The sequence below is a fragment of the Hypanus sabinus genome, chromosome 4 (assembly GCF_030144855.1).
Source record: "Hypanus sabinus isolate sHypSab1 chromosome 4, sHypSab1.hap1, whole genome shotgun sequence".
NCBI classification, from domain to species: domain Eukaryota; kingdom Metazoa; phylum Chordata; class Chondrichthyes; order Myliobatiformes; family Dasyatidae; genus Hypanus; species Hypanus sabinus.
In genome coordinates this window covers 59334176-59346514 of record NC_082709.1, presented here as the reverse complement: position 1 = coordinate 59346514, position 12339 = coordinate 59334176, and the positions used below count along the sequence as shown (strand labels likewise).

The window sequence follows — 12339 nt, the reverse complement described above, 5'->3', positions numbered from 1 at the left end:
GAGTTCGTATCCCACCACCAATGTTTTAAATCTGAATTCAATTCATTGAGTAAATCTGAAATGAATATACTAGTGAATGTACTAGTAGCAGTGACTATAAAGTGGTCAGGTTGATGTAAGAAAGGAAGGTCCACAGTTACCCTTTGGTATAGAGATTCTGTAGCCCTACCCACTCTGACTACATGACCTGCGGCAATGCGGTTGACTTTTCACTGAATAACCGATCAGCTATGCAAATTGTTATGAGAACTGTGTTAACCAGATGGACTTTTAAGGGGTGGTGTTGGGTTTGACAAACACACACCCAGCCAGTGATCACGCAAAATCCTTCTCTACTGGGGTTGTGCCAACGTTTCAAGTCTTGCAACGGCACAACAAAATCACACCTAACCCAGACACCTATTCCTATCGATTGCATTATCCTGTTGTCTGTAGGGTAGATACAGAAGATGATGCCGATTCAATGATGTACATAAAGGGCTGCTTGATGTCGACTCTGGACCTCATGACATCTCATCATGGCTGTCCGTCACCGATCTCCCACCACTCTTTTTCACTCCATGATCCACCAGGATCAAACCCAGGTTGGTGGACCAGAGAGGTAGCTGCTCTAATAGCTGTGCTCATGGTGCTGCCTGGTTCTAGAACGTGGCCCAACATTTACTTATCAATTAGTGAAGACTGATAAATGTGACCTTACTAGGTTCAAGAACAGTTAGAACCCCACAACCATCAGGCTGTTGAACAAAGGGGATAGTTACACTCATTTACCCGTCCATTGAGATGTTCCCTCAACCAATGATCTCACTTTAAGGACTCTCTATCTTTTTATCTCATGTTTTTGTTATTTATTGCTATTTATTTATATTTGCATTTGAACAGTTTGTTCATCCACACACTAGATGATCTTTCATTGATCCTGTTGTAGTTACTATAGATTTGCTGAGGAAGCCCACAGGAAAGTTAACCTCAGAGTTGTATATTATGACATATATGTACTTTGATAATAACATTTACTTTGTATGTTGAACTTTGAACCAATCTCCATTACTGTTGATATAAATAAGAAATTCACAGAATCATATAGTCATCTTGCATTGAAATGGGCCCTTCACCAACTTGTCTATCTACGTTAATCCTATTTATCTTCTCCCTCTGAACCTTTCTTGTCCATGTACCTAACCAAATATCTCCTGTATTATAATTGTACCATAACAAAATAATGATTTAAAAGTTTTTTACTTCTCTATCTCTTTACCTATCCCAGTCCCTCCTAATGTCGTTCAATGTTGTATTTTGTCAGACAGCATCCCAGGGAAGTGCTTTAAGACACTTTATTGTATTAAAACTACTGTACACTGCAAATCTTTTGGAAGCTTGATGGGGGAGCATGTTCATTTGGACTTGCCATTGTATAAAATCTCCATTTTGATGTAGTAAGAGAAAATTTGGAAATACTCAGCCAGTCAGGCAGCAGCTGCAGAGAACAAAACACAGCAGTGTTACCACTGGAAGAAGATTCATCAGAACTCTTTTGTTAGCTTGTTTCTGCTACTTCTAATGTTAACCTTCTTTATGTTGGATTCAGAAACAGAAGTGAAGGTGATGGTAGGAAACCATCCTCCATGCACTGAGACTGAAGTCAGCCGCCTCTGGTTTGATGTCTTCAACAAAGGCTTCTTTATCTGTAATGGCAAGAACTGGATATCGATCTTAAAAAGTAAGACCAATTATGTCAGAGGTATTGCTAGATTGTTTGGGGTGCCGCCTCTTAGCAAAGTTGTTAACAAACTAACAAGAGTACACAATGAATGAACTTGCATCTGGATTTCCCAAAATGCTTTGCAGCTGATGAAGCCAACTTAACAATCATGTTAGGCACTGTATGCTCCCACAAACAGCAATGAGGTACTTCCCAGGCTCTGTTTCCTTTTCTGAGGGATTTTATTTGATATATCCTGATCAGGTCATCATTTTTACTCCAGTATAAGCACAAGAGATTCCGCAGATGCTGGAAATCCAGAGCAACACATACATAATGCTGGACTCAGTAGGTCAGGCAGCATCTGCGAAAATGAATAAACCTTTACTCTAGTCTTACTACATCTTCCACATGCTCTAGACAGCACTGACAGAGCTTTGTTTTAGCATCTGGCGTATTAACCTAGATTTTAGTGGCTATTTTCCATAAGCATAACCCAGTCGCTACCAACCAAACCAAATATGACACCAGTTCTGATTTAGTGTCAGGTTTATCATCATCCTCGTACGTTGTTGATGAACACTGGGGTCTTCCACAGCCTTCAAATATCCAATGAATCACTAAAAATATTTCCCATCTTCTATTGAACCTTATTCTCACTTTAATTCCAAAAGCAATTCCCCATTCAGCTTGGTTACCTCAGCAAGTGTTTAATAAAGCAAAGTAACATCGTTGAAATAAATATAAATTAATTTATCTTGTCAAATGGTATTTCAAAAGTCTTATTAATCTTTTATTGACACAGCATTCATAAATTGAAATATGTAAGTACAAAGGTGCAGGAGCTAAGCAAAACTGTTCAAATCTCAAGGCTCACATCCTGTATCATGGACTCAAAACTCAAGTCCTAATGAGACGGGCAAAGCCTCAAATCTCACTGAAATCCAGCCGTTCCACCAGATGAATTTCCACCCAGTAAAGTACAAAAGAGTGCAGTGAAATAATGACCAGATCACTTTTCTTCAGTAGTACTGTCTAAGAGATCAATAATGTTCCAAACTCTAAACAAAGCTCTACATTAAATAACAAAATGGGTTTATTTCTATCCTCCTGAGGAATTCAACTTTGACTGGGCACTTTCCATATTTGACCATCCCTTAACTACAAAATCAGAAGCATGATATTCCATAAATTATTTAATTCTGCCAATTTACCCCATTAACTTCCGGGTGCTTTCCTACACAGATTAATCTTATTTCTGTTGAAAGGAGTAGTAATTGATCCCACATTGACATCCTATGTTTCTGGTTACTATTGCACTGTGCCTATATACTTCCTTCCTCTCTCTGACCCCAACTGACACTTGATAATGGGCCTTCGCTTCTGTGCTGACTGCACTTTATTAAAAAGATCATGCAATGGATTGTAATTAAACATTAATCAACTCTCTGGCCGAATAGTGAAATCTTGACAACTGACCTAAAAGAGGAGGAAGAGGTAAAGGTGCTGTGAAGTTTCAGGATGTGTACCCCGGAATTATCAAAGTCCAAGTAAATTTATTACTAAGGTACATATATTTTGCCAGATGCTATCTTAAAATTCATTTTCTTGCTGGCATTTATAGGAAAATAAAGAAATACAATAGAATTTATGAAAACTACATAAAGACCAACAAACAACCAATGTGTAAAAGAAGACAAATTGTGCAAGTAAATACATACATACAAAATACTGAGAACATGAGTTGTAGAGTTCTTGAAAGTGAGCCTGTAGGTTGTGGAATCAGTTTAGAGTGGAGGTGAGTGAAGTTATCCATGCTGGTTCAGGAGCCTGATGATTGTATGGCAATAACCGATCCTGAACCCCGTTGTGGTGTGGAACAAGGCTCCTCGTAGTGAGAAGAGAGCGTGGCCTGGATGATGGGAGTTCTTGATGACGGATGCTGCTTTCTTGTAGTCGCGCTCCTTCTCAACGTGCTCATTTGTGGGGAAGGCCCAGTGCAGGCCCAAGGCAGCTGAAGGCAGTGCCATTGATGAAGTGAAGGAATTGGATAAGTGGCCAGCACTGGAAAAGTGCAGAAGATTGTAGATAATGAACAGCACAAGGGTATCTGGAGGGCCAATTCCAGCAGAAAACCATGGCTGACATTATTACCATCAACAGTGAGTTTGCGGTGCTCCAGCATACAAAGGTTGTAGAGTATTGCACTGTCACACCAAACTGCATAAAAGGCCCTTGTGACAAAACCTTACTATGTAGACAAGCTCCCAAGAATACAGAGACAAATCTCAATCAGAGGCCGAGAACGATCATGGTGTCAGCTAAAGGGCTTTACCACACTGCTGCTGGAGGGTTTGAGGCTCATCTTCCTCGCAGTGCTTTAACTTTACATTATTACACATCCCGGTCCAACAACCCTTTCCAGTCATTGACCAGATACCCCACTAATCTCAAACACCATCACTCAAAAGTTCCCAAATATCTGTCTAAGCTGTTGGCCCCCAACATCAGCGTCATCTGCTCCAATCCCCATGATCATGTGCTGCAGTGACCCACAATATCTTCCCCTACCATCCCAACCTTTCCGATCACTTGCCTGAACCCTCTAGGCCACACTTGGAGTGTTTGTGAACAGTCTTGAGTCCTTCACCTAAAATGAGGAGGGAAAATCATTTAAACCTACTGAATATTGAAAGGGCTAGATAGATTAGGTGCAGAGAGAAAGTTTCCTGTAGTGGGGTGTCTAGCATCAGAGGGCACAGCCTCAAAAGAAGGACATCCCTTTAGAATAGGGTTGATGAGGAATTTCTTTTGTTTATAGGATAGTGAATTTGTGGAATTCATTGCCATGAACATCGATGGAGGCCAAGTCATTGGGAATATTTAAAGCGTGTTTGATAGATCCTTGATTAGTAAGAGTTTCCAAGGTTATGGGGAAAAGACTGGAGAAGGGATTGAGAGGGGGAAAAGTCAGCCAAGATTGAACAGTGAAGCAGACTTGACAGGACCAATTGGCCTAATTTCCAATGTCTTATGGTCTTAGGTTCCTCTTTGAACATATTGATCTATATTGATATAAGAGATTCATATTCTTCTGAAATTCTTGTTCTTCACAGATATCCATGAAAACAGAAGAGTGCCCCAAAGAATGAGAGACAATAAAAAGTTAGAACCCAGAAGCCCCCACTACTTCCCCCTCCCACACATAAGCAGCAACAAAGCAATGATCCTCCCCTCCCCACTCACTTCAGCAATAAAGCATCAGCACCCACCACCCACCAGGCAAGCAATAACAAAGCACCTGAGAGAGACCATGATCTGCAGTACAACAAAAACTAATCAATCACCTGGCAACACGACATACCACAGGGTCTCTCTCTCCCCAGTAAAGGTCCAGACAGGTGAGAGGGGAGGTATAACAAAACAACTCGCTGATTTGCGATGACCAAGTCTGCCGGGTTGCTGTTCTTTCCTGAGTTCTCCCCCGACAGCCGAAATGTTGTTCCTGATGTTCCAATTACTCCCGCGATGCTTCAGTCAGCGGTGTTGTGTGTGTGTGTGTGTGTGTGTGTGTGTGTGTGTGTGTGTGTGTATACAACTACATATCAAATAAATAAAGGCACACACTCAGAAAAAGTTACCTGATATATTCACTCTGCAGACGGAGCAACAAATCAATGTGCATGTGTAAGTTATCAGTCAATAATTAGTGCTAAGGGTGCATTGCATTAATACGGAAATATCCGTATATTACACTTCCTTCCCCTTTAGGTTAATGTAAAACTGTATATGTACAAAACATTCAATTTCCCTTTTCATAATCCATATTCCCTATAAACATGCTTTCACAATAATGGTCCATAACATCAGTATACTAAAGATTCAGTTGTTTGGGTGGCACTCTGTTTCTTTAAGGATCAGGTTTAGCTGGTGTCTTGTCAAAGACAAATTTCTCTGTTGCAGGTGTCACATTGCTGTTAGTGACATGATCATCACTGAGAGGAAAGTCTGGTGACTGTAAGGAGTCTGTATTGTTGGATGCAGTCGACTCAGGTGTGCTCTTTGGCTGAGCATCCAGTATCTGGTCCACATGATGTCTCCATGTATGATATCCAACATCTGCTAGGATTCCTGTCCAACCTCGAACTTCCTTGCTGATTTATTTGGCAACTGGCTGAACTGTTTATACAGTACTTCCTTCTGTAGATCTAGTTTCAGGAGGTCCATGTGAGATCTCAAATTCCTGCTCATGAACAGCACTGTCGTTGCATGAACGGAGTTCTGATACACAAGGAAGTTGTCCATCTTATGCTGTAGAGAAACATCCACCTTGTCCATAGCTTTAATAAACTTCTTGAAGGTTTGGATAAACCTTTCATCTCACCCATGCATTGCTGGGTGTTGAGGAGCTGACTTGAAATGTCTGATGTCATTTTTCTTCATGAACAGTCTGAACTCTTCTGACATGTATTGTGGTCCATAGTCACTCACAATTTGTTTAGTAAGCCACCTCCGATGAAGATAGAGTGGAAATGGACTTTTCTGATGTGGTTGTCTTTATTGGTATGACCACCAGCCACTTCGAAAGAGCATCCACAGCAATCAGAAACATGGAGGTAATGAGTAGCGCAGCAAAGTCGATGTGTACTCTTTGTTGTGATGTTAACAGCCACTCCCATGCTTGTAATGGTGGTGCATTTTGAGCTTTTTGGCATTCTGAATAGCTTTTGGTCATGTCTTCAATCTTTCTATCTATTCCCGGCCACCACACGTAGCTCCAGGCAAGACTCTCCATCTTGACTGTATCCATGTGTCCTTCACATTTAGATTCTCTAACACTCCGGTGCGTAGTTTAGAGGGAAACACAACACAAGATCCATGCATCATTGTTCTTTGACACACAGACAGTTGGTCTCATCTCACTGAGAACTCCTCACAGGATTACCATGAGCTGGCCATCCTTCTATGGTGTGATGTCATAGACTTTGGACAATGTTGGGTCATTCCTTGTTTGAATTTCAGAATTCATTACTGGCAGCTGGTCTACCGATGCCGTGTGCCAGTATGAAGATTTTTCTTCAGTTGTCTACAGTGAAAGACATGACAAGCTGTCAGTATTGCTGTGTTGTTTCATACCCTTGAACTCTATGTCATAAGACTGGCTCCTAGGAATTGTGCCCAAGATTGCAATCGGGTAACGGTCATCACTGGGTTCCCTTCCTGGGATTGAAAATGGACACAAGGGGCTGGTGATCTGTCACTACAGTAAACTTTTGTCCACAAGAGTAGTGGCAGAACTACTTTACTCCCCATACTAGTCTAAGGGACTCTCGGTCAATCTGTGTGTAGTTGCATTCTGCACTTCTCAGTGATCTTGAAGCAAATGCAATCGGACATTCAGATCCATCTTTCATAATGTGTAACAAAATGGCACCAATGCCATAAGGGCTGCATCGCATGCCTGTCTGATGGGCAAGGATGGGTCATAATGGGTGAGCAGCTCATCTGATGTTATTAGTTGCTTTGTTTCCTTGAATGCTCTTTCACTTCTTTCTGACCACTCCCACGTTGCGCCTGTATGTTCAATGGGTGCAGCACTCTAGCAAGATTTGGAAAAAAAACTGGTGGTGGTAGTAGTCTACAAGGTCCACGTATTACCCAAGTTGTGACACATTTTTTGGTTTGGGTGCCTGCAACACCCTACCAATCTTCTTCTTGTGATTTGTGTAAGCCATGCTTGTCAAAAACATGTCCACAATATGATATTTAATTTATGGAAAACTCACACTTCTCTCTCCTTGCACACAGACCACACTCACTCAGCCTGGTAAGGACTTTACCAAGGATCTGGAGGTGTTCCTCATCATTCTTGTCAGTCATGATGATGTCATCAAGGTAACATTGTGTTCCCGGGATATCTTGGAGCACTTGGTTCATTGCTCTTTGTCAATTTGTGGAGCTGATGTGATACCAAAGTCGAGACGATTATACTGGAACAGTCCCTTGTGAGTGTTGATTGTGAGGAACTTCCTACTTGACTCTTCAATCTCTATTTGTAAATAGGCTTAATCTTTGAAAACCTTCCTCTCTGCCTGTCAAAGTTGAAAAATATTTTCTATTCGTCACAGAAGATACTGTATGGTACACAGCACAGGGTTAATGCTCACCTTGAGGTCCCTGCATATACAAACATCTCTGGCTTTCACTTTCTTGGTCACCGAGACAATAGGTGTGACCCAATCTTTCCACTCAACCTTGGAGAGGATACCAGATGCCTCCAAGCTCTGAAGTTCAGTATCCACTCTAGGACATAGTGCATAAGGACTGGATGCACCTCATGGAATCTTGGTGTTGTTGTTTCATCCAGCTCAATTCTGGATTTCATGCCTTTGAGTTTACCAATCCCCTTCTCCAACTCATTAAGCAGCTCTGGTTAGTGCTACCATTTGGGCTGCAGTTGTCTGTTGATGTCACAGTAAGAGCTTTGACTGTGAGCCAGTCTAGTTGGTATTTTCTCAACCATTTATGTCTGGACAGTGCTGGTCCTCCTCTTTTCAACACAAATCTCTAAATGCCACATTTTACCTCCATATGTCACACTCACTTTCAGTTTGCCTTTTGGGAGATACTTTTTTGCCTGTGTAGGTATTTAGCATCACCAAGGTCTTTTCTAATGGTAGCTTAGAAAACAATCTGTTGTAGTCAGCATCTGAAATTATAGACAACACTGACCGTTTCCAGCTTCATTTTCAGTTTTACACCAGAAACATCTGTTGTGATCCATATGATATTGCGATCTACTTCGTTAATGCTATATAGTTCTAGGCATAACAGCTTATCTTTATCAGACTCTGTCTTGTCTGATTCAGTTTCACATTCAGTCACTTTATGCATTTGTGTAATTTGGGGTTTGAAACTTTTCAATCGGTGTGGATTTTTCTCTTTAATTGTGCTTTTTGTCTGACTTGTAAACTCTCTATGTGCACTTGTCTTTGATACTTTCTGTGACCTTTTTCTTTGTACCAACAGTCAATTGCATCATGGGAGGATTTGCCCCATTGATAAAATTTTTGGCTTTTTGCACCATTCAGGGATATTTTGTGCTTTCACATTCTAAATACTCTTTCTGTAGTTCCACCGCATCCTTTGCTGCAGTCTCCAACGATATTGCAATGAATGCCTGTTCTAAGATTAGGCCTCTTTCTGACAGTAGCCTCTTGAGTGCTTTGACTATGCATGTCACATACAAGTCTGTCCCTTAAAGTATCAGAAAGTCCATCTCTAAAGTCACAATATTAGGAAACTTTCCATAGTTCTATGATGTATTCAGAAATGTTTTCATCCTTTGACTGGTTCTTTTTGTGTAATCTAAATCTCTCAGCTTTTACTAGCAGTTTTGGGCTCACATGATTTTGCAAAATTGCAACAATTTCGTCAAACATCTTGCTGGCTTTTCAGGAGTTACTAAGTTGTGTAAGAGACTGTACATTCCAGCACTCATTCAGCTAAGAAGTGTGGCGACTTTCTTTACCCCATCCATATCGGTAGCAATACAATACAGTTCAATTCTCTTGATTATACAATACCCAGCTGTCATTAGCGCTATCAAATTCATCAACTCTCCTGACTAAGGCCATCATCATGTTATTTTTACATTAGCTTTGCTCATTGTGTGTCTCTCACTGTCACTCACACAACAGTTTCTGTCTTTTCTGTCACCATACTTGTTCAGTTCATTCTGTCTTTCTGTCTCTCCCTTACTTCGAATTCTATCATTTTGTAACTGTCAGTACAGTTGGTGATCTCCACTGACATTCAGGTTCATACTCGTCACCAATCTCGTTTTCTTGGGATACTGAAAAGAGGCTGGTTGTGAGCCTCCAGGAATGGGTCCCACCACTGCAAAGGACTAATGTTTGAGCACATCTCTAGGTCAGGGTCACCATCAGACAAAGGTAAAAATTAAGCTGTTTCTGCAGATGAGCTTGAAGGAGTTGCCATTAAATGCCATTGTAGCTCCACTTATCAAAGCCAAGTTCTATCTTTGAGTTTCACCCATATAGATTTAGTAGACGAGCCCTCCATTCTGAGTGAAGCTGTGATATTGTCCCTGAGTAATAGTGCAACTCTTCCTCCCCACCTTTTTTACCTCCTTCTCTAAAACAATTAAGCCCTGGAACATTAATCATGTCATTCCTGTTCCTCTCTCAACTAGCATCATAGTTCCATATACTGAATCATGCTCTATAGTTCATCATGCTCACCCACTGTATTAAAGTACACTTCAGTCTATTGTGCCTATTATCTTGCTCCTGTCTGTTCTTACCAGCCATGCAATCTACCTTCCTCTCAACTACACTGGGAGCAATCTAAGGTCACCACCTTCAACATCCTACTTTTTACTCTTACCTTACTACTTGCGCAGATCTCTTTTGACCTTTCTACCTGTCTCATTGGGAGCCAATGTACACCCTTCCCCCTTGCTATTAGACACCCTCAACCCTGGCATTCTGGAGGCCACATATTATCCTGGTGTCTATTTTTTAAATGCACCCATAAGAGCCCCTTGACTTGTTTCTTTAACGTATTGAGTCTATTGCTGGCCCTTAACTTTGCCCTTCCCTGCCGAGGAACTGGTGCAGAGGCTGGGGTTTCAGATTCTCAGATCACTACAACTTCTTCTGATGTAGGGGAGACCCTGTACAAAACAATGGGTTTGCACCTTAACAGAATGGAACCAATATCCTGGCTGGGATCTTCACTAGTGTTACTCAGGAGACTATAAACAAGTATTGTGGCACATGTTGGAACCCATAGCACCAGCTCAGCAAGACTAAATGTCATGACCAGTATGTATATGTATCTCTCTTTCACGTCTCGCTCTCTTCGCTCTCTCTCGCTCTTTCTCTATTTCTCTCTCTCCCTCTCTCTCTGCCTTTCTCTCCCTCTTTCTCCCTCCCTCTTTTATCTCCCCCTCTTATTCTCGCTCTCTCTTCATTCTCTCCCTCTCATTCTCCCCCGCTCTCACATTCTCTCATTCTCATTCTCTCTCTCCCTTATTCTCTCTCTCCCTCATTCTCTCTCTCCCACTCTCTTTCTCCCCCATTCTCTCTCTTCCTCATTCTCTCTCTTCCTCATTCTCTCTCTCTCCCCTCATTCTCTCTCTCCCCCCTCTCTTTCTCCCCATTCTCTCTCTTCTCATTCTCTCTCTCCCTCTATTCTCTCTCTCCCCCTCTCTCTCTCCCCCTCTCTCTTCTCCCCCTCTCTTCTCCTCCCCTCTCTTTCTCCCCTCATCTTCCCTCCGCTCTCACATTCTCTCATTCTCATTTTCTCTCTCCCTCATTCTCTCTCTCCCCACTCTCTCTCTCCCCACTCTCATTCTCTCCCACTCATCCTCCTCACTCTTTCCCCCCCTCTCCCCCTCTCTCCCACTTCCCCTCTCTCTCCCCCCTCTCTCTCCCCCCCACTCTCACACTCACTCATCCTCATTCTCTCTCTCTTCATTCTCTCCCTCTCATTCTCCCCCTCTCTCACATTCTCTCTCATTCTCTCTCTCATTCTATCTCTGTCTCCCATCTCATTCTTGTTCTCCCCCTCGTCTCCCCCCTCTCTCCCCCTCTCCCTCTCCCCCTCTCCCCCTTCTCCCCTCCCCCTCTCCCTCTCCCTCTCTCCCTCTCTTCCCTCTCCTTCCTCCCTCTCCTTCTCCTCCCCCTCTCTCCCTCTCTCTCTCCCTCTCTCTCTCCCCCTCTCATCTCTCTCCTCCTCTCTCTCTCCCTCTCTCTCCCTCTCCTCTCCCCCTCTCTCTACTCCCCTCTCCCTCTCTCCCCATCCCTCTCCTCCCTCTCCTCACTCTCTCGCCCTCTCTCTCCCTCTCTCTCTCCCTCATCTCTCTCTCCCTCTCTCTCTCTCTCTCTCTCTCTCCTCTCTCTCCCCTCTCTCCTCTCCCCCTCTCCCTCTCTCTCTCCTCCTCCCCTCTCTCCTCCTCTTCCTCCCTCCTCTCCCCTCTCTCTCCCTCCCCCTCCCTCTTCATTCTCTCTCTCTGATTCTCCCCCTCGCTCTCCCTCATTCTCCATCTCATTCTCATTCTCTCTCATTCTGTCTCATCCTCACCCTCACTCTCATCCTCGCCCTCCCTCATCCTCCCGCTCCCTCTCATCCTCTGTGTGTGTGTGTGTCTCTTTTTCTCTCTCTCTCTCTCTTCTGTCACCTCATCTCTGTCTCTCTCTTGTTAATCTCATCTGTCATTCACATTCTCTCTCTCATTCTGTCATTCTCACTCGCTCTCATTCTGCCTCTCTTTCTCTCATTCTCTCTCTCTCTTCTCTCTCTCCTTCTCTCTCTCTTCTCTTTCCCTACTCATTCTCATTCTCTCTCTTTCTCTGATTCTCCCTTGCTCTCTCCTCTTCTCTCTCTCTCTCCACCTCTCTCTCTCTCCTCTCTCTCATTCTCTCTCTCCTTCTTATTCTCTCTCCCTCTCCCTCTCCTTTCTCTCTCTTTCTCTCTCTTCCCTTCTCTCTCTCTTTCTCTCTCCCTTCTCTCATTCTTCCCCCGCTCCCTCTCATTCTCTCTCTCTTATTCTCCCCCTCGCTCTCCCTTCTCCATTCTCTCTCTCCTCCATTCTCCTCTCTCCCATATTT

The 12339-nt window shown here is 42.9% G+C and overlaps 1 protein-coding gene across 1 annotated transcript in view; it reads left to right on the top strand.

The window, feature by feature from the left end:
* The window catches only part of LOC132392275 (thrombospondin-type laminin G domain and EAR repeat-containing protein-like), a 106828-nt gene that overhangs the window by 49391 nt on the left and 45098 nt on the right, over positions 1 to 12339 (top strand). Inside the window, exon 6 of the mRNA XM_059966102.1 lies at positions 1589 to 1720. Within this exon, the coding sequence (XP_059822085.1) occupies positions 1589 to 1720 (132 nt within the window). The remainder of the gene's footprint in view (positions 1 to 1588; positions 1721 to 12339) is intronic.